The sequence below is a fragment of the Ovis aries genome, chromosome 5, assembly GCF_016772045.2.
Source record: "Ovis aries strain OAR_USU_Benz2616 breed Rambouillet chromosome 5, ARS-UI_Ramb_v3.0, whole genome shotgun sequence".
NCBI lineage: Eukaryota > Metazoa > Chordata > Mammalia > Artiodactyla > Bovidae > Ovis > Ovis aries.
This window is the reverse complement of record NC_056058.1, coordinates 33,976,543-33,999,273: the sequence shown is the minus strand read 5'-3', so window position 1 is coordinate 33,999,273 and position 22,731 is coordinate 33,976,543. Positions and strand designations below refer to the sequence as shown.

The 22,731-nt window shown below is 38.2% G+C and overlaps 1 protein-coding gene across 1 annotated transcript; it reads right to left on the bottom strand.

Moving 5' to 3' along the window:
* Positions 1 to 1,363: 1,363 nt before the first annotated feature.
* Positions 1,364 to 2,013, bottom strand: LOC106991051 (large ribosomal subunit protein uL22-like). Its single transcript, XM_042250333.2, has one exon. The coding sequence runs from the start codon at positions 1,976 to 1,978 to the stop codon at positions 1,424 to 1,426; it is 555 nt and encodes a 184-aa protein (XP_042106267.1). The 5' UTR covers positions 1,979 to 2,013; the 3' UTR covers positions 1,364 to 1,423.
* Positions 2,014 to 22,731: the final 20,718 nt, after the last annotated feature.

The following is a 22,731-nucleotide window of genomic DNA, read 5'->3' as shown; positions in this document are numbered from 1 at the left end:
AATGTATTGAAATATAACACATGGATGTCTCTATGATAAATGTCCATACATATGCAAATTTTGCCTCATGTAAAATATAAAAGATATTTGTTGAGATTTTCTAAGAAATATCTTCTCTAACATTTTTTGCTTTGGAAAGATAGAAGTATGACTGAAATTTGATACTTGATACCTCTCAAAGCCTCTTTACAGGTTGGTAAGAATTCTTTATGGTACATATCTTATTAGCAAACCAGAACCCAAAATGTGTATTGTTAGGAAAAAAGATAATCTTTCACTAGTCAATTATTTTCTGGAGGGGAGAAGAACCTAGGGAATTGTACATCGATGATGGAAATTAAAAAGGAATTACAAATATTATCTTAGTTACACACTTGTTGTCAGCTTAGATGTCAACAAAACCCACGCTATTAAATGAAGTATTTGTTCTTATCCATTCCTTCCTGTGAACAGAATCATGTTAATTGGAGTTACAATTTTACAGGAGGAAGCTGGGCTATTGATTGTTTCTCTCCAGAGGTTTGATTGCAAGCCTTGATCATTTGGCTTAAATTGTTCAGCCCTCTGTGGAATTAATATTATATGCATGCATTTACATACATACACAACCTATACATATATGGGTTGTAAATAAGTTCATTATGAATTTTTTCTGTCTTTTAAGTTTTTTGCAATAGTAAGTTTAGCATTCAAATTCATTTCTGAAAACACAAAAATTGTACTTCTTAAAACTGAGTAAACTTGGTTATATTTTTCCTTGGAGATTTCTTTTTCTTCTGCATATTATCCTAGTGTTAATATTTTGGTCCTTTATTTCAATATAGGTGAGACCAAAGGACCACAATATATGATTTTCACTTTTTACTTCTGTATCAATCAATTTCTTAGACTGTTTTCTTTTTTACCTGCTGCTGCTGCTGCTAAGTCGCTTCAATCGTGTCCGACTCTGTGCGACCCCATAGGTGGCAGCCCACCAGGCTCCCCTGTCCCTGGGACTCTCCAGGTAAGAACACTGGAGTGGGTTGCCATTTCCTTCTCCAAAGCATGAAAATGAAAAGTGAAAGTGAAGTCGCTCAGTCATGTCCGACTCTTGGCAACCCCATGGACTGCAGCCTACCAGGCCCCTCCGCCCATGGGATTTTCCAGGCAAGAGTACTGGAGTGGGGTGCCATTGCCTTCTCCTTTACCTACTAGACTGTGATATTTACTCCCGCATTTCCAAGTCTACTTGTAATCACTATGAACTATCTCACCCTACAACCAGGTATTTAAATGATTCCACTTACTTCAATTTAGACTGTATTTTCTATTAATTCTTATTTTTTTATCTTTGAATTCATTATCATCCAAAAATTTTCAAGCCTTATTTGTTTTTTTTTTTTTTTTTTTTTTTACTTTTATTTGCATTTATTTTTTGCGGCATTTATTCCCGGGCCATAAGTTTTTGTTTCTTCAGTTTCTTCTGGGATATCTTTTTCTTCTGTGCAACCTCCTCTTCTGGTTTAGGAACAATCTGTTCTTTTTCAGTAAGGATCATCTCAATGTGGCAGGGAGAGCTCATGTAGGGGTTGATCCGACCGTGAGCTCTGTAAGTCCTGTGTCGCATCTTGGGGGCTTTGTTCACTTGGATGTGCTCAATGACCAGAGAATCTACATCTAAGCCCTTAAGTTCAGCATTACTCTCTGCATTTTTGAGCATGTGTAGTAAAAATTCAGCACTCTTTTTGGGCCATCGACCCTGAGTCCAGCCCCACTGTTTGGCCTGTGCACACCTGCCAACTCCACCGTTGTAGCGGCGGAACGGCACACACTGCTTCTTTAACGTGACGTCCTTCAGATACTTGGTGGCTTTTCGGATATGCATACCCTTTATGGCCTGGGCAGTTTCACGAGTGTTCTTAAAGTGTACACGAAGATTTGAACCTCTTGATTTGCATGATTTTGTGGGGTTTTCTGGGTCAAGTGAATAGCGCACCATTTTTAGGAGTCACCTCAGGCCGCTTACCGGAAAAGCTCAAGCCTTATTTGTAATATTAACTAACCACATTCTTTATTTTCTTGATCAGTTTCACTATTTTAAAAAGTCCTGCATGCAAACTATATCGATTTCTTTAGTATCTGACACAGTTATGTTTTCTAAAATATACCCTGAAATAAAATGAGAAAATTGAAAAAGAAAAATTCTTATTTACCTTTTTTTTTGCCATACATTCTTGAAAAATTTTTTTTATTATAATATCAAGATCCAAACATCGAAAGTAACCCTCAGCTACTCATTATTGATATAGCTCTAGGGTTCAGTTGCCATTTTAGTGCAGTGGAATCTTGAAAAGAAAGCTAATATGTGTAGTCCTCCACAAATTTGAAAGTAAAAAGAGTCAAGAAAGATAGTGGTGGAATTCTATTGAAAGGAGAAATAGAGATACAATTCTTTTTGAAATTAAATTATTTAAAAATCTCATAAATCCAATGAAATATAAAAATATTTATCATGTTAATTAAATAAATTGTAATGTGCCTATAAAAATACATAATTCATTAGTGTGTATATTTATAAATACTTACAAAGTGAATGTAAGCATTAAACCATCACCATGGTAAAGAAATAGAGCACTGACGGTCACCAGCAAACTTTTTGTATTATCAAAATATGGCAACCCCCCGAAAGTTTACCATGTGCTATGCTAAGTCACTTCAGTTGTGTCTGAGACTTGGTAACCCCACGGACTGTAACATGCCAGGCTCCTTTCCAAGAGATTCTCCAGGCAAGAATACTGGAGTGGGTTGCCATTTCCTTCTCCAAATTTACCATATTGTGATTTTAATAATAATTTGGGTTGCCATTTCCTTCTCCAAATTTACCATATTGTGATTTTAATAATAATTTGATTAGTTTGGTGATTTTGAAACTTATATGGCTTTTTTTCCCACTCAGTATCATGTTTTTGATTCATCCATGTTGATGCCTATAAAAGTAGTTAATTCTCATTGACATACATATATGAGATATACATATATATATATATATATATATATATATATATATATAGAGAGAGAGAGAGAGAGAGAGACTATTTTTTAGAACATTTTTTGGTTACACAGCAAAATTGAGAGAAAGAGATTTCTCATATGCCCTCTGCCTCCACACATGCATAGTGTTCCCCACTATTGACATCTTCCACCAGAGTGGTGTAATTGTTACAACTGGTGAACATACACTGACAAACGGTAATCATCCAAGGTCCATAGTATGCATTAGGGTTCCCTCTTGGTGTTGTAAATTCTTTGGCTTTGGAGAAATGTATAATGGCTTGTATTCATACTTGTAGCATCATAGAGTAGTTCCAATGCCTTAAAAAATGTTGGTGATAATTTAAATTTACACAGCTACTATGGAGAACAGTATGGAGATTCCTTAGAAAAAAATAGAAGTAGAACTACCCTATGACCCAGGAATCCCACTACTGGCCATATACCCTGAGAAAACCATAAATTAAAAAAGAGCATGTACCCCAGTGTTCATTGCAGAGCTATTTACAATAGTCAGAACATGGAAGCAACCTAGATTTCCATCATCAGATGAATCAATAATATTGTGGTACATATATGCCATGGAATATTACCCATAAAAAGGAAGAACACTGAGTCGGTTGCAGTGAGGTGGATGGACCTAGAGTCTGTCATACAGAGTGAGGTAAGTCAGAAAGAGAAAAACAGTTATCATATAGTAACACACACACACACATGGAATCTGGATAAGTGGTACAGATGAAACTAATTGCAGGGCAGAAACAGAGATGCAGCTGTAGGGAATGTACTTGTGGACACAGTGGAGGAAGGAGAGTATGGGACGAAATGAGAGAGTAGCATTGACATATAGACATTACCATGTGTAAAATAGCTAGCTAGCTAGCTAGTGGGAAGCTGCTGTATAGCACAGGGGGCTCAGTTCAGTTTGTAATGACCTAGAGTGGTAGGATGGAGGTGGTGGTGAGGGGGAGGCACAAAAGGGAGGGGATACATGTTGCCTATAACTGATTCACATTGTTGTACAGCAGAAACCAACACAATATTGTAAAGCGATTATCCCACAATTAAAAACTTAAAAAAAAAAAATTCCCAGTATTCTACCTGTCTTCATACCTGGGTTAACCAAAATTTCAGAAATGGAAAGTGAAAGTTGCTCAGTTGAGTCCAATTCTTTGCAACCCCATGGACTGTCCATGGAATTTTCCAGGCCAGAATACTGAAGTGGGTAGCCTTCCCCCTCCAGGGTATCTTCCTAACCCAGAGATCGAATCCAGGTCTCCCACACTGCAAACGGATTCTTTACCAACTAAGCCACAAGTGAAGCCCAAGAATACTGGAATGGGTCACCTGTCCTTTCTCAGGGGATCTTCCTGAGCCAGGAATCGAACCAGAGTCTCCTGCATTGGCAGGTGGATTCTTTACCAACTGAGCTATGAGGCAGGTCTGATGGAAACAAAAGGATGTTTATTTGGGGTTTGATAGACAGTAGCCTGGGAGGCACAGATTCAAGAAGCCCTTGAATTGGAATCTATTGAACCATGAAATGGGAGAGGCCTGCAAAGGCAAAAACAGCAAGATTACAGTTAGTTACATGAGTTATTTGCCAGGAATTATGATTGGAACTTGCAAGAAGCAAGGGTGTTCAGTAAGTACTGATTGGATTCTGAAATGGTTACATGATTACAGAGGTAGCCCTCAAGACCATAATGTTGGAGCTGGCAGGTGTTATTCTGAATAGGGCTGGTAGTATCCTTGGATCTGGACCAGTTCAAAGAAGGTTCAAGTTTTCAGTGGTGCAGAGACAGTTCTGAGACCAGAAATTAAATGGACATCCAACTGCATTTTTGTATGCCTGAACTGTGATTGCTTCATTGTTATTTCCGTTTGTCATCACCTCCCTCCTTCCTAACCATGGGCTGTCACTCAGCTTTTCACTGATTACACATATTTGCCTTTCAGAATGTCATACAGATGGAATCATACAGTATGTAGCCTTTTAAGATTATCTTCTTTCACGTAATCATACACATTTAAGTTTCCTCTATTTATTTTCATGGGTTGGTATCTCATTTCTAATTATACCTGAAAATTATTCACTTTTCTAGGTGAACTACAGTTTATTTATCCATTCACCTACTGAAAAACATTTTGGTTGCTTCCAAGTTTCAGCAGTTAATGAAAAAAGCAGTTGTAAACATCCGTTTTTAAACATGCAAATTTTTGTGTGGACATCAGTTTCACCTCCTCTGGATAAATCCAAAGAATGTGATTGCTAGATTGTATAGTACATATTATAGGACATATAGTGTCTTTTCATAAGGCTGTTTGCCATATTAATGTCATCTTTGGAGGAAATGTTAAGGTTTTTGACTCATTTCTTTTTTTTATCAAGTCATTTGTTTTCTCTTGAGCTTTAAGAATTTTCTGTATATTTTGGGTAACAATCCTTTACCATATGTATATTTTTCAAATAGTTTCTCTCAGTCAGTGGCTTGTCTTTTTATTCTCTTAACAGTATCTTTCATAGAGGAGAAATGTTTAATTTTAAAGTCAAGTTTATTAATTATTTCTCTAATGGATTATGCTTTTGGTGTTGTATCAAAAGAGTAATGACCAAAATCAAGATAATCATGATGGTATGATCACTCACCTAGAGCCAGACATCCTGGAATGTGAAGTCAAGTGGGCCTTAGAAACCATCACTATGAACAAAGCTAGTGGAGGTGATGATATTCCAGTTAAGCTATTTCAAATCCTGGAAGATGATGCTGTGAAAGTGCTGCACTCAATATGCCAGCAAATTTGCAAAACTCAGCAGTGGCCACAGGACTGGAAAAGGTCAGTTTTCATTCCATCCCAAAGAAAGGCAAGGCCAAAGAATGCTCAAACTACGGCACAATTACACTCATCTCACATGCTAGTAAAGTAATGCTCAAAATTCTCCAAGCCAGGCTTCAGCAATATGTGAACTGTAAAATTCCAGATGTTCAAGCTGGTTTTAGAAAAGGCAGAAGAACCAGAGATCAAATTGCCAACATACGCTGGATCATGGAAAAAGCAAGAGAGTTCCAGAAAAACATCTATTTCGGCTTTCTTGACTATGCCAAAGCCTTTGACTGTGTGGATCACAATAAACTGTGGAAAATTCTGAAAGAGATGGGAATACCAGACCACCTGACCTGCCTCTTGAGAAACCTATATTCAGGTCAGGAAGCAACAGTCAGAACTGGACACGGAACAACAGACTGGTTCCAAATAAGAAAAAGAGTACGTCAAGGCTGTATATTGTCACCCTGCTTATTTAACTTATATGCAGAGTACATCATGAGAAACACTGGGCTGGAAGAAGCACAAGCTGGAATCAAGATTGCCGGGAGAAATATCAATAACCTCAGATATGCAGATGACACCACTCTTATGGCAGAAAGTGAAGAGGAACTAAAAAGCCTCTTGATGAACATGAAAGAGGAGAGTGAAATGTTGGCCTAAAGCTCAACATTCAGAAAATTAAGATCATCACATCTGGTCCCATCACTTCGTGGGAAATAGATGGGGAAACAGTGGAAACAGTATCAGACTTTATTTTGGGGGGCTCCAAAATCACGGCAGATGGTGACTGCAGCCATGAAATAAAAAGACGCTTACTCCTTGGAAGAAAAGTTATGAGCAACCCTGATAGCATATTGAAAAGCAGAGACAGTACTTTGCCGACAAAGGTCTGTCTGTCAAGGCTATGGTTTTTCCAGTGGTCATGTATGGATGTGGGAGTTGGACTGTGAAGAAAGCTGAGCACTGAAGAATTGATGCTTTTGAAATGTGGTGTTGGAGAAGCCTCTTGAGAGTCCCTTGGACTGCAAGGAGATCCAACCAGTCCATTCTGAAGGAGATCAGCCCTGGGATTTCTTTGGAAGGAATGATGCTAAAGCTGAAACTCCAGTACTTTGGCCACCTCATGCAAAGAGTTGACTCATTGGAAAAGTCTCTGATGCTGGGAGGGATTGAGGGCAGGAGGAGAAGGGGACGACAGAGGATGAGATGGCTGGATGGCATCACTAACTCGATGGACGTGAGTTTGAGTGAACTCTGGGAGTTGGTGATGGACAGGGAGGCCTGGTGTGCTGCGATTCATGGGGTTGCAAAGGGTCAGACACAACTGAGCAACTGAACTGAACTGAGTCATTTCATTTTAAGTTATTTTCTAGAAGTTTTAGAATTTTATATTTTTTATTTATGTCTGTGTTCTATTTAGAGTTTATTTTTTTAAAGTATAAGAACCATGTTTAGATTTTTTGCATGTAGGTATCTAGTTGTTTTAGCATTGTTTGTTGAATAGACTCACTTTGTGCCATTGTATCAATTTTTTTTTTTTTTGGTCGAAAATTTGTTGTCTGTATTTATGCAGGATTTCCAGCCATTGATTTTTTTTCCCCCTGCCATTGATCTATCTGTCTATTCTCTTGTCAGTACCACAATGTCTCAATTACTGTAGTTGGATAATGTCTTGAAGTTGGATTGTATTAATCCTCCAAGTGTGTTCTTCCCTTTCAATGTTGTGTTGACTGTTCTGAGGATTTTGATTCTTAAACTTTTGAATCAGTTCATCAGTATCTACAGAATAACTTCTTGGAATTTTGGTTGAGATTGTATTGAAGATCAGCTTGGGAACAACTGACATCTTGCCAATACTGAATCCTTTTATCTATGAATGTAGAATCCTATTTATTTAGTTCTTCTTTGATACCTTTTATCAGAGTTCTGCAGTTTTTCCTCATGGGTCTTGTTCACATTTTTAGACTTATACCTAAGTATTTCATTTTGGGGTGTAGTATTATAAATGACATTGTTTTTAACTTTAAAGTTCGCTTGTTCCTTGCTGGTATATAGGGAAGTAATTGCTTTTTGGGTATGTTAACTTTGTTTTCTGCAGAATTGCTATGATTGTTTATTAGTTCCAAGAGTTTTGTCAGTTCTTTCCGATTTTCAGCATATCATAGATAATCATGTCATCTGTGAACAAAGACAGTTTCATCCATTCCTTCTCAACCATTATATTTTTATTTCCTTGTCTTCACTTGATGGATTACCTAGGATTTTGAGTATGATGTTGAAAGGGAATGGTGAAGGAGAGTATCTTTGCTATGTTCCTCATCTGATAGAGAAAAATTACAGTTTTCACCATTAATTATTGTGTTAGCTGTAGTTTTTTCATAAGTATTTTTTATCAAGTTGAGTAAACTTCCCTCTAATACTAGTTTGATGAGAATTTTTATCATGAATGTGTATTTGATTTTCTCAGATACTTTTCCTGTATGTCTTGAGAAGATCATATATTTCTTCCTTAGTCTGTTGAAGTGATAGATTAATTAATTTAAAGTTGAACCAGCCTTGCATTCATAGAATAAATCCCCCCTAGGTCATGGTATATAATTTTTTAAATATGTCTTATTTTGTTGAGGATTTTTGCATCTGTGTTCATGAGAGAGATTGGTCTGTGGTTTTCTTTACTTGTAATGTGTTAGTTTTTGGTTTTTGGATGATACTGTCCTCATAGAATGCAGTAGAAAGTATGCCCTCTTCTAACTTTCAAAAGAGACTATAAATAATTGGTATAAATTCTTCCTTAAATGTTTGGTATAATTCACCAGTGAATCTGTAAGGGTTTGGTGCTTTCTGTTTTGAAATGCTATTAGTTATTCAATTTATTTCATAGATATAGGCCTATTTAGCTTGTATGTTTCTTGTGAGTTTCAGCAGATTGTGTCATTCAGAAAATTGGACCATTTCATCTAAATTATCAAATCTGTGGACATACAATTGTCAATAGTATTCCTCAATTATCCTTTTAACCATTCATAGAATCTGTAGAGATTGTTCCTCTTTCATTTCTGATATGATTGTATCAGAATTTATATCCTCTCTTGTGTTTTCCTAGTTAGCCTACTTAGAGGTTTTCATAAATTTAAATTTTATTATTATTATTTTTTTTTTTTTCAAAAAACCCATTTGGGGTTTTGTTGATTTTCTCTGTTTATTTCCTGTTTCTGATTTATTGATTTCTACTCTACTTTTGATTACTTATTTTATTTTATCTACTTTGGATTTAATTAGCTCTTCATTGTCATCAGTTCATGGGAAATAGATGGGAAAACAGTGGAAAGTGTCAGACTTTATTTTTTGGGGCTCCAAAATCACTGCAGATGGTGACTGCAGCCATGAAATTAAAAGACGCTTACTCCTTGGAAGGAAAGTTATGACCAACCTAGATAGCATATTCAAAAGCAGAGACATTGCTTTGCCAACAAAGGTCCGTCTAGTCAGCTATTGTTTTTCCAGTGATCATGTATGGACGTGGGAGTTGGACTGTGAAGAAAGCTGAGCACTGAAGAATTGATGCTTTTGAACTGTGGTGTTGGAGAAGACTCTTGAGAGTCCCTTGGACTGCAAGAAGATCCAACCAGTCCATTCTGAAGGAGATCAACCTTGGGATTTCTTTGGAAGGAATGATGCTAAGGCTGAATCTCCAGTACTTTGGCCACCTCATGCAAAGAGTTGACTCATTGGAAAAGACTCTGATGCTGGGAGGGATTGGGGGCAGGAGGAGAAAGGGGACGACAGAGGATGAGATGGCTGGATGGCATCACCGACTCAATGGACGTGAGTCTGAGTGAACTCCGGGCGTTGATGATGGACAGGGAGGCCTGGCGTGCTGAGATTCATGAGGTCGCAAAGAGTCGGACACGACTGAGTGACTGAACTGAACTGAAATGTCTAGTTTCCTAAGGTGAGCTTAGATTTTTTACTTTGGATCTTCTTACATTCTAGTATATACTTTCAGTGCTATAAATTTCCATCTAAGTATTGCTTTCCTGCTTCTGACACATTTCAATAAGTTGTGTTTTTTTATCATTTAGTTCAAAGCATTTTAAAATTCCTTTCGAGATGTCTTCTTTGACTTATGAGTTACTTAGAAATGCATTGTTTAATCTATGCATTTTAGAATTTTGCATCTATCTTTCTGTTATTGGGCCTAGTTTAATTCACAGTCTCAGACCAAATTGTGATCTGAGAGCAGACATTGTGTGATTTCTATTCTTTGTTGTGTCTTATGGCCAGAACGTGTGGTCTATGTTGTTGAATATTCCACATGAGCTTTGGATAAATGTGTCTTTGGTAATGCTGGAAGTAGTTTACCAGTGTCCTTTTTGTCCAGGTGATTGATGGTATTGTTGAGTCCAACTATGTCTTTACTAATTTAGTGCCTGATGCTGCTGCTGTTAAGTCGCTACAGTCGTGTCCAACTCTGTGTGACCCCATAGAGGGCAGCCCATCAGGCTCCCCCATCTCTGGGATTCTCCAGGCAAGAACATTGGAGTGGGTTGGCATTGCCTTCTCCAATGCATGAAAGTGAAAAGTGAAAGTGAAGTCGCTCAGTCGTGCCCAACTCTTAGTGACCCCATAGACTGTAGCCCACCAGGCTCCTCCATCCATGGGATTTTCCAGGCAAGAGTACTGAATAAGTCCATTTCTGACAGAGTGGTATTGAATTGACTCATCAATTCTATTAGTTTTTGCCTCACAAAGTTTCACTCTTTGTTGTCAGTGCACACATGTTAAGGATTGTATGTATTCTTGAAGAATTTGCCTTTTATCTTTATGTAATGTTATTCCTTATCTGTGATAACTTTCTTTAAAATGTACTCTTTCTGAACTTACTAGAGCTTACTCTTGCATCTTCTTGCTTTTGATTAATGCTAGCATGGTATATCTTTATTTACTTTTAATCTATATGTAGCTTTACATTTAAAATGGGCTTCTTCTAGATAGTGTATACTTGGTATTGTATTTTGATCTATTCTAACTCTCTGTCTTTTAGTTGGTTAGACCATTGATGTTCAGAGATTATTTTATTGAGATGGATTAATATTAACCATATTTTTATTGTTTTCTATTTGTTCTTGCTCTTTGCTGCTATTTTGGTCTCCCACTCTTTCTACATTTTTGATTTTAACTGAGGATTTCATATTATTTCATTTTCTCTCCTCTCTTAGCATGTAGATTATGCACTTTAAAAATTCTTTTTCAGTGGCTTGAAATATATATTTACCACTAATCCAAATCCACTTTCATTTTGCCCTATATCACTTCGCAGGTAATTTTAAAGTTATAATGCAAGATAATTATAACTCTTCCATCCAAACCCTTATATCCTTGCTGTCATTTGTTTTCTTTATATGTAAACATACAAAAGCATATATAAAGGCTTATATATAAGCTTACATTATCAAATATATTGTTGCTATTACTTTTTATACTAAGTGTATCCTCTTCAAAACTCATGTCCCTGAATCTTTTTTTTTTTTCAATTTAAAAAAATTTTAGTAATTTTTACTGGGGTATCATTGTTATTATTTTGATCTAACTGTTACCTTTGAGATCATTTAAAAATAAGAAAATACTTTTTGAATTCTATTTTTCTATTTTATACTCTTCCTCTCTTTATAAAGATCCTAGTTGTTTACTTATTTTATTTTCATCCTCTCAATAACTTTTCAAAACTTTTTTTTCAATTAAGGTCTACTGGCAACAAATTCTCTGAAGTTTTATCTGAGAAATTAATTCTTCTTCACTTTTGAGAGAGAATTTTGCAGAGTACAAAATTCTAGTTTGGTGTTTTTTTATTTTTTCCTCCCTCTTAACATTTTATTTCATTTCACTTCACTCTCTTCTTACTTGTGTGGTTTTGGAGAAGTCAATATAATTCTTACTTTCCTCCAGTATATGTAAGTTCTCCACCTGCTCTGGCTTTCAGCATTTTTTTCTTTATCTTTGATTTTCTTGTAGTTTGAATACATTAGGTATACTATTTTTGACATTTGCCTTAGTGTTCACCGACATTCCCTGATCTCTGTTTTAGTGTTAGCCATTAATTTGGAGAAAATTCTCAGGCATTATTCTTTTCAATAATTTGTTGTTGTTGTGCCTTCTTATTATTCTTCCCTTTCTAGAACTGCCATTACATACATGATATACCTATTACAGTTATACCACAGTTCTTGGTTATTCTGGTTAGAGTTGTGGATTTTCCTTCTTCCAGTTCTGTTTGGCATTGATAAAACCCTAGCAGGTGTAGGCTCTGGTTAGTTTCTCTTCAAGTCAGATCTTGTTAAGGATGCAGTGCTCTGGTGTATTTAAAAATGGTTTCTTCGCTCTTTCCCTGCTGGAAGCTTGAGAAACTTTTCTTTGCTATCTATTGTGAGCGCCCAGTCAAGCTACTGGAGGTAAACTCACAAAAAGTTTGGGTATCCCCTATGACTCAGTCCCTCTGGGATTTTATCTCTGAGATTTAGCCATACTATTCCTCCAGCAGTCCTTCAGTTACATTTTAGGTTTTCCTATCTTGCATTTATTCCTGTGGAATTCTTGCTCGTGGATTTCTGCAATTAAGTTGTGATTCTCCATATTTTTGTACCTGTCTCTTTAATTTGGGGGCCAGTGGTTTGCCAGGTGCCCTTGTTTCTCTTATAGGTATAAGAAGAGTTGTTAAATTTTATGGGCTTCACATTGGTTTTTTAGCCTGTTGTTAGGATAAAGTAGGAATATCCAAGCTCCTTAAATGCCAGATTGGAAACCAGAAATCAACATATTTTTTTCAGTGTACAAATATGTCAGAACTACCCATTCTCCTGCTGATAAACATTTTGTCATTTTCAATTACTGACAATTCTATTTCAATTTTTCTCCAAACATTTATATATATATATATTTGATGATACATACATGTGCATTTGTTTTTTATATGTATATATGTGTGTATATATGCACAGAGACACATATATATGTGTGTGTGTATATAATATAAATAATATCTAAGACTGGAATTACTGAAATCTTTAAATATGCCTATGTTCAGTTTATTTAATTTTCAGTTGAAAAGATGGTTCTTTCTGTATTTATCCTGGTCACTTATCAGAAAAAACATTGATTATATAAAGGTGGGCTTGTTTGTAGACTCTTTATTCTCTTCCATTGATATTTATATGTTTCCTTACATGTAGTTCCAGAATAAAATTTTAAATTAAGTAATATAAATCCTCCAACACCTTTTTCTGTTTCAAAATAATTTTCACAATTCTAAATCTTTTGTTTATGCATATAGATTTTAGAATCAGAAGTTGTTAAAGAGAAAGAAATTGCTGGGTTATAAGTGAAATTGTATGAATTCTATAAAGCAATTTGGGGATATATGATGTCTTAAAAATACTGAGCTGTCCAATTTGTAAGCATGACATATCTCTCCATAATGTTAAGTTTTAAATTTTTACAAGCATGTACACCTCATGAAAATCAAAAGCAAGTAGTCCTGACAGTTTGGTTACATCTTTTTTGGCATGCTGGTCTCAGAGTGCAAAAATACCAAAGTGCCATGCCAGCTGCTACAACATAATAGTTTATTGAGATTCTTGCTATGATTCTGGCAACAGTGTGCCCCTGTAGGTACCTGGACCTCTAAGCCAAACAAAAGACAGACTTTTAGAAATAGAAACACAGATTCTCCTGCTGGGCCACTGAGTGATGCTAACTAAGACCACTCATGCCACCTCCCCTTAGGTTCTCAGACAAAAGTATTCTTTCTGTGGGGCTATAATAACATCGAAAAGTCTTTGATTTTATGTATATTCTTCATTCTGTAAAATGGTAGCCCATCTTCATAAACTATTGTCTCCAAGCTAGTGCTTTGATTGTGAAGAATAGGATTATCTTTTGGGTGCTATGGTATGTAATATTACTAGTAGATTCAATGATTATGGGCCCACTCCCACACATTTAAAATAAAAACCCATTCCTAAGTGGGGCTTCCCTCATAGATCAGTTGGTAAAGCCTGTAATACAGGAGACCCCGGTTCAATTCCTGGGTCAGGAAGATCCTCTGGAGAAAGGATAGGCTACCCACTCCACTATTCCTGGGCTTCTCTTGTGGCTCAGCTGGTGAAGAATCTGCCTGCAATGTGGGAGACCTGGGTTTGATCCCTGGGTTGGGAAGATCCCCTGGAGAAGGGAAAGGCTACCCACTCCAGTATTCTGGCCTGGAGAATTCCATGGATACTGTCCATGGGGTCACAAAGTGTCAGACATGGCTGAGTGACTTTTACTTTCACTTTCAATTCTTAAGTGACTTTATGTGATACCACATACTGTTAGATCAGTACCCCATATTTCCTCAGATAGTGATGCTAACCGAGGCTCTACAGACAGGAAAGGCAATTCCTTGTCCACAATGTGTATTTTTGTTGCTTAGAAAAATTTTCTGGAATGGAAAGAACCCCATGTAATCAGCTTGTCATCAAGTGGCCCCAGTTGGTATCCTTAAAGAATGGTACTGTATTGGAGTTTAACTGTCAGTCTCTATTGCTGGCACTTTGTATATTATTCCATGATAGCAGTAGCTACACCAGTTTTGGCAACTAGGAACCTTTACTGTTTGGGCTCATTCATGGCCTTTATCTTTGTTTCTGATCATCTTTGCTTCTGGTGTTCAAGGTGGCTATCAGGACAGCATTGATAACACTGTTTACTGAGGTCAATTGAGACAAACTGGCTGAGTCATTCTGTCTACTTGGTTGATTAGTGCCTGTTCTATGAGAGATACTCTTTGGTTGGCATTTACAGAAGATACAAAGATCTGCAAATATTTTTCAATATATCCATACACATTGCCTCCACCACAGAACTTTTTCCACTGTCTTAATATTTCTGTCTTTAGGCCCCTGATATATCTAGCGTGGCTGCTAAAACTGAACCCAGCAATTAAGTGAGTCTGTGATTTTGTCTTCTCCACTTGAATGCACACAGGTCACATTGATAAGTTAAATATGATGGACATCATCAGTACTACATCTTTCCAATCCTTGGATGAGTGAACTAAGCTTTTCTTTCCACCTCTGAGTATAACAATATTCTTACTATAATGACCTGGGTGATAGTTTCAGAGGCTTCCAATTCAATTTTGCTAGTAGCATAGCCCTTAACTCTAAGGATAAGAACCTGACAGAGATTCTCTGAGGAACAACGGACAAACAACCCAAATCTTGGAGTTGTTTCCATCATATATACATATATATATTTATATATATGAAAAAATTAAATATGAGGAAAGAAAGTGATTTACTCTTAAGAAAAGAAGTCTTCATGCTAGGAATAGCCTCAGGGGAAGACTTGCCTCAGTTGCCAGCAGACAGCCTCTAACTGTCTGAAACATCAGAGTTTATCTCAGCTACTGAGATCTGCTTCACCAAGGGCATGTTCTTTTGTAGCAGCCTGCATCCCATGGATGATTGAAATTGGAAGCAGGGGTGGGTTAGAAAGTTTCAGTTATATGGCAGGACAATTCAGATGGACTGTGTACTCTCTGAAGGTCCAGAGAGGTTGGCTGAGGCACTGTAAGAATGACATCACAGTTTAATTTTTCCCTTTGCCCATTCCTTCTTCCTTCTTTCCCTTCCACAGGTGTTTATCCTTAATAAATATTCTGTTTCTTCAGCATTACTGGTTGGGGCATAGACTTGGATAACTGTGATATTGAATGGTTTGCCTTGGAGACAAACAGAGATCATTCTGTCATTTTGAGATTGCATCCAAGTACTGCATTTCAGACTCTTTTGTTGACCATGATGGCTACTCCATTTCTTCTGAGGGATTCCTGCCCACAGTAGTAGATATAATGGTCATCTGAGTGAAATTCACCCATTCCAGTCCATTTTAGTTCGCTGATTCCTAGAATGTCGACATTCACCCTTGCCATCTCTTGTTTGACCACTTCCAGTTTGCCTTGATTCATGGACCTGACATTCCAGGTTCCTGTGCAATATTGCTGTTACAGCATTGGAGCTTGCTTCTATCACCAGTCACATCCACAACTGGGTATTGTTTTTGCTTTGGCTCCATCCCTTCATTCTTTCTGGAGTTATTTCTCCACTGATCTCCAGTAGCATATTGGGCACCTAATGACCTGGGGAGTTCCTCTTTCAGTATCCTATCATTTTGCCTTTTCATACTGTTCATGGGGTTCTCAAGGCAAGAATACTGAAGTGGTTTGCTGTTCCCTTCTCCAGTGGACCACATTCTGTCAGACCTCTCCACCATGATCCATCCATCTTGGGTTGCCCTGCAGGCATGGCTTGGTTTCATTGAGTTAGACAAGGCTGTAGTCCTAGTGTGATTAGATTGACTAGATTTCTGTGAGTATGGTTTCAGTGTGTCTGCCCTCTGATGCCCTCTTGCAGGGCCTACCATCTTACTAGGGTTTCTCTTACCTTGGGCGTGGGGTATCTCTTCACGGCTGCTCCAGCAAAGCACAGCCGCTGTTCCTTACCTTGGACGAGGGGTATCTCCTTACCGCCACCGTTCCTGACCTTCAACGTGGGATACCTCTTCTAGGCCCTCCTGCACCTGCTCAGCCACCACTCCTAGGGTTGCTCCTCCCCACTACTGGCCTTGGCCTTTTGCGTGGGTGGCTCTTTCCAGCTGCCACCACTGGCCTCCGGCTCTGGGTGGATCCTCAGGGTCACCACCCCTGACTTCAGACGTGGGGTGTCTCCTCCCAGCCTCTATTTTATTTAGAAGATGACAGGAGAATCCATCCTCGAAGCGTGAGGCATGCCAACCCAAAGATTTGAAGGGAAGAGAGTGGAGGAGCACGTGGGAGAAGGGGAGAGAGAGAGAGGGAGAGAGAAACAAAGCGTGCACGCATGCAGGAGAGGAAGAGAGAGAGAGCAAATTTGGAAAACTGAGCAGTGGCCACAGGACTGGAAAAGGTCACTTTTCATTCCAATCCCAAAGAAAGGCAATGCCAAAGAATGCTCAAACTACCGCACAGTTGCACTCATCTCACATGCTAGTAACGTAATGCTCAAAATTCTCCAAGCCAGGCTTCAGCAATATGTGAACCATGAAATCCCTGAAGTTCAAGCTGGTTTTAGAAAAGGCAGAGGAACCAGAGATCAAATTGCCAACATCCACTGGATCACTGAAAAAGCAAGAGAGTTCCAGAAAAACATCTATTTCGGCTTTCTTGACAATGCCAAAGCCTTTGATGTGTAGATCACAATAAACTGTGGAAAATTCTGAAGGAGATGGGAATACCAGTCCACCTGACCTGCCTCTTGAGAACTCTGTATGCAGGTCAGGAAGCAACAGTTAGAACTGGACATGGAACAACAGACTGGTTCCAAAGAGGAAAAGGAGTACATCAAGGCTGTATATTGTCATCCTGCTTATTTAACTTATATGCAGAGTACATCATGAGAAACGCTGGACTGGAAGAAACACAAGCTGGAATCAAGATTGCTGGGAGAAATATCAACAGCCTCTGATATGCAGATGACACCACCCTTATGGCAGAAAGTGAAGAGGAACTAAAAGCCTCTTGAAGAAAGTGAAAGAGGAGAGTGAAAAAGTTGGCTTAAAGCTTAACATTCAGAAAATGAAGATCATGGCATCCGTGCCATCACTTCATGGGAAATAGATGGGGAAACAGTGGAAACAGTGTAGACTTTATTTTTGTGAGCTCCAAAATCACTGCAGATGGTGATTGCAGCCATGAAATTAAAAGACGCTTACTACTTGGAAGGAAAGTTATGGCCAACCTAGATAGCATATTCAAAAGCAGAGACATTACTTGGCCGACTAAAGTCCGTCTAGTCAGGATATGGTTTTTCCAGTGGTCATGTATGGATGTGAGAGTTGGACTGTGAACAAGGCTGAGCGCCAAAGAATTGATGCTTTTGGACTGTGGTGTTGGAGAAGACTCTTGAGAGTCCCTTGGACTGCAAGGAGATCCAACCAGTCCATTCTGAAGGAGATCAACCCTGGGATTTCTTTGGAAGGAATGATGCTAAAGCTGAAGTTCCAGTACTTTGGCCACCTCATGCGAAGGGTTGACTCATTGGAAAAGACTTTGATGCTGGGAGGGATTTGGGGCAGGAGGAGAAGGGGACGACAGAGGAGGAGATGGCTGGATGGCATCACAGACTCGATGGGTGTGAGTCTGAGTGAACTCCGGGAGTTGGTGATGGACAGGGAGGCCTGGCGTGCTGAGATTCATGGGGTCGCAAAGAGTCAGACACGACTGAGCGACTGAACTGAACTGAACTGAACTGAAATATTTTGTACACCAGAATCTCTCAGACTTGGATAACTGTCATCTAGCTTTCATTATTTCTAATGAGAATACTCATATCAGTATAATATATAATGTACATCAATATATCAGTCTAATCTATATTCTGATATGAAAGTTTTTATATATCTGCATATATATATATATATATATATATATATAATGTTTTCTCCTGAATAACATCTCTTTTGTTTTAATTGCTTTTAAGGTTTCCTCTTAAAATTTTGTGAAGATTTTTGTGAAAACTTTTGTAAGGATACTTATTTAAAAGTGTGAATGTGTTTGATATTGTCCAGTTGTAATTTACTGGGATATGGTTTTCTTTGTATTCCCCCTCTTATATTTTGTAGAATCTTTAAATATGATTTTTGATTGCTTTGATCAGTTTTTAAACTCTTATGCATCCTCTTTACAAATATTGGTTCTTCTTCCATTTCTTTCTCTTCTCACTGAGATTCCAATCATATGCTATTTATTAGCATATTTATTTATTTTCCCTGACCTTCTCTTCCATAATTTTTACACCTATTTGCCTCTTCATCTTTCACTTTGAGTATTTCCTTTTGACCGCTCCCTCATTTTTAAATAGAGGTGTTTAAAGTTTTTTAAACTTATCATTTGTGTTCTTTTGATAAATATGTATATATATTCATATATATATATACACACAGATATATATTTCATTTGTATAACTTAAGTTTATGGTTTCTTGATCTGTGTCAAAAGTCCCAACCCTTCAGAATTTTGACTATTGAATTTCTTTCTTCTCAGCTACTTTTGCCATTGCTACTATGTTTATCAAAAGATCTCCTGGGGTTAAAGTTGTAAGAAACTAGGGGGAAAAGAGCAAATAAACGTGAGGATTCCCATCCTCTCTAAGCTTTCAGAATTCTTTATTTTTGCTCTGTGAGTCAAACTAGTAGTTTTCTTTGGGATTGCTTGCTGTCTGCATATAGTGCTCATTTCCAGTTTTCAAGTTGTGTTGCTTTCAGACCAGGGTATATCAGAGGGGAAAGTGGTGCACTTACCCCTGGTTTGATGGGACATAGAATTCTGATATCCATTCTTAATCTACTTGTTCATGTCAAATTTTCAGAAATCTCAAGTAACTGCTATGCATCCGTCCAGGTTTCCTTTGTGAATTCAGTGGAAGATAGAGAGGTCTGTATTTACTCCATTTCACTAGGAATCTAAAGCCCCCTCTTTCAACTTTAATTGCCTAGAAAAGAATGACCATAATTATTTTTACAGTAATATCCAATAGTCATATTATCAATATTTCATATGTTTATGTTTATATTGTGCATTGATTTTCTTGGTTTGTTGTACTGTTTTCTCTTAAGGTATTTTTTATTGTGTCACTGACATTTTATAGAACAAAATTGCACAAATACGATGAAAACAAGATTCTCTAAACATGTAAGTTACAAGAGTAATCCTTCATAATCTCAATTCCAGTTCAGCTTAGTACAGTCACTCAGTCGTGTCCAACTCTTTGTGACTCCATGAATCACAGCATGCCAGGCCTCCCTGTCCATCACCAACTCCCGGAGTTCACTCAGATTCATGTCCATCAAGTTAGTGATGCCATCCAGCCATCTCATCCTCTGTCGTCCCCTTCTCCTCCTGCCCCCAATCCCTCCCAGCATCAGAGACTTTTCCAATGAGTCAACACTTTGCATGAGGTGGCCAAAGTACTGGAGCTTCAGCTTTAGCATCATTCCTTCCAAAGAAATCCCAGGGTTGATCTCCTTCAGAATGGACTGGTTGGATCTCCTTGAAGTCCAAGGGAATCTCAAGAGTCTTCTCCAACACCACAGTTCAAAAGCATCAATTCTTCCGCACTCAGCCTTCTTCACAGTCCAACTCTCATATCCATACATGACCACAGGAAAAACCATATCCTGACTAGATGGACCTTAGTCGGCAAAGTAATGTCTCTGCTTTTGAATATGCTATCTAGGTTGCTCATAACTTTTCTTCCAAGGAGTAAGTGTCTTTTAATTTCATGGCTGAACTCACCATCTCCAGTGATTTTGGAGCTCACAAAAATAAAGTCTGACACTGTTTCCACTGTTTCCCCACCTATTTCCTATAAAGTGATGGGACTGGATGCCATGATCTTCGTTTTCTGAATGTTGAGTTTAAGCCAACTTTTTCACTCTCCTCTTTCACTTTCTTCAAGAGGCTTTTTAGTTCCTCTTCACTTACTGCCATAAGGGTGGTGTCATCTGCATATCGGAGGTTATTGATATTTCTCCTAGCAATCTTGATTCCAGCTTGTGCTTCTTCCAGTCCAGCATTTCTCATGATGTATTCTGCATGTAAGTTAAATAAGCAGGGTGACAATATACAGCCTTGACGTACTCCTTTTCCTATTTGGAACCAGTCTGTTGTTCCATGTCCAGTTCTAACTGTTGCTTCCTGACCTGCATACAGATTTCTCAAGAGGCAGGTTAGGTGGTCTGGTATTCCCATCTCTTTCAGAATTTTCCACAGTTTATTGTGATCCACACATCAAAGGCTTTGGCATAGTCAAGAAAGCCGAAATAGATGTTTTTCTGGAACTCTCTTGCTTTTTCCATGATCCAGCAGATGTTGGCAATTTGATCTCTGGTTCCTCTGCCTTTTCTAAAACCAGCTTGAACTTCAGGGAGTTCATGGTTCACATATTGCTGAAGCCTGGCTTGGAGAATTTTGAGCATTACTTTACTAGTATGTGAGATGAGTGCAATTGTGCGGTAGTTTGAGCATTCTTTGGCATTGCCTTTCTTTGATGTTGGAATGAAAACTGACCTTTTCCAGTCCTATGGCCACTGCTGAGTTTTGCAGATTTACTGGCATATTGAGTGCAGCACTTTCACAGCATCATCTTTCAGGATTTGAAACAGCTCCACTCGAATTCCATCACCTCCACTAGCTTTGTTCATAGTGATGCTTTCTAAGGCCCACTTGACTTCATATTTCAGGATGAGTGATCACACCATCGTGTTTATCCTGGTCGTGAAGATCTTTTTTGTTCTCACCTCTTCTTAATATCTTCTGCTTCTGTTCTGTCCATACCATTCTGTCCTGTATCGAGCTCATCTTTGCATGAAATGTTCCCTTGGTATCTCTAATTTTCTTGAAGAGATCTCTAGTCTTTCCCATTCTGTTGTTTTCCTCTCGTTCTTTGCACTGATCACTTAAGAAGGCTTTCTTATCTCTTCTTGCTATTCTTTGGAACTCTGCATTCAGATGCTTATATCTTTCCTTTTCTCCTTTGCTTTTCAGTTTTTTTTCTTTTCACAGCTATTTTTAAGGCCTCCTCAGACAACCATTTTGCTTTTTTTGCATTTCTTTTCCGTGGGGATGGTCTTGATCCCTGTCTCCTGTACGATGTCACAAACCTCATTCTATAGTTCATCAGGCACTCTATGTATCAGATCTAGGCCCTTAAATCTATTTCTCACTTCCACTGTATAATTATAAGGGATTTGATTTAGGTCATACCTGAATGGTCTAGCTGTTTTCCCTACTTTCTTCAATTTCAGTCTAAATTTGGCAATAAGGAGTTCATGATCTGAGCCACAGTCAGCTCCCGGTCTTGTTTTTGTTGACTGTATAGAGCTTCTTCATCTTTGGCTGCAAAGAATATAATCAATCTGATTTCGATGTTGACCATCTGGTGATGTCCATGTGTAGAGTCTTCTCCTGTGTTGTTGGAAGAGGGTGTTTGCTATCACCAGTGCATTTTCTTGGCAAAACTCTATTAGTCTTTGCCCTGCTTCATTCCTCATTCCAAGACCAAATTTGCCTGTTACTCCAGGTGTTTCTTGACTTCCTACTTTTGCATTCCAGTCCCCTAGAATGAAAAGGACATCTTTTTTGTGTGTTATTTCTAAAAGGTGTTGTAGGTCTTCATAGAACCATTCAACTTCAGCTTCTTCAGCATTACTGGTTGGGGCATAGACTTGGATTACCGTGATATTTAATGGTTTGCCTTGGAGACAAACAGAGATCATTCTGTCGTTTTTGAGATTGCATCCAAGTACTGCATTTTGGACTCTTTTGTTGACCATGATGGCTACTCCATTTCTTCTGAGGGATTCCTGCCCACAGTAGTAGATATAATGGTCATCTGAATGAAATTCACCCATTCCAGTCCATTTTAGGTTGCTGATTCCTAGAATGTCGACATTCACTCTCGCCATCTCTTGTTTGACCACTTCCAATTTGCCTTGATTCATGGACCTGACATTCCAGGTTCCTGTGCAATATTGCTGTTACAGCATTGGAGCTTGCTTCTATCACCAGTCACATCCACAACTGGGTATTGTTTTTGCTTTGGATCCATCCCTTCATTCTCTCTGGAGTTATTTCTCCGCTGATCTCCAGTGGCATATTGGGCACCTACTGAACTGGGGAGTTCCTCTTTCGGTATCCTATCATTTTGCCTTTTCATACTGTTCATGGGGTTCTCAAGGCAGGAATACTGAAGTGGTTTGCCATTCCCTTCTCCAGTGGACCACATTCTGTCACAATTC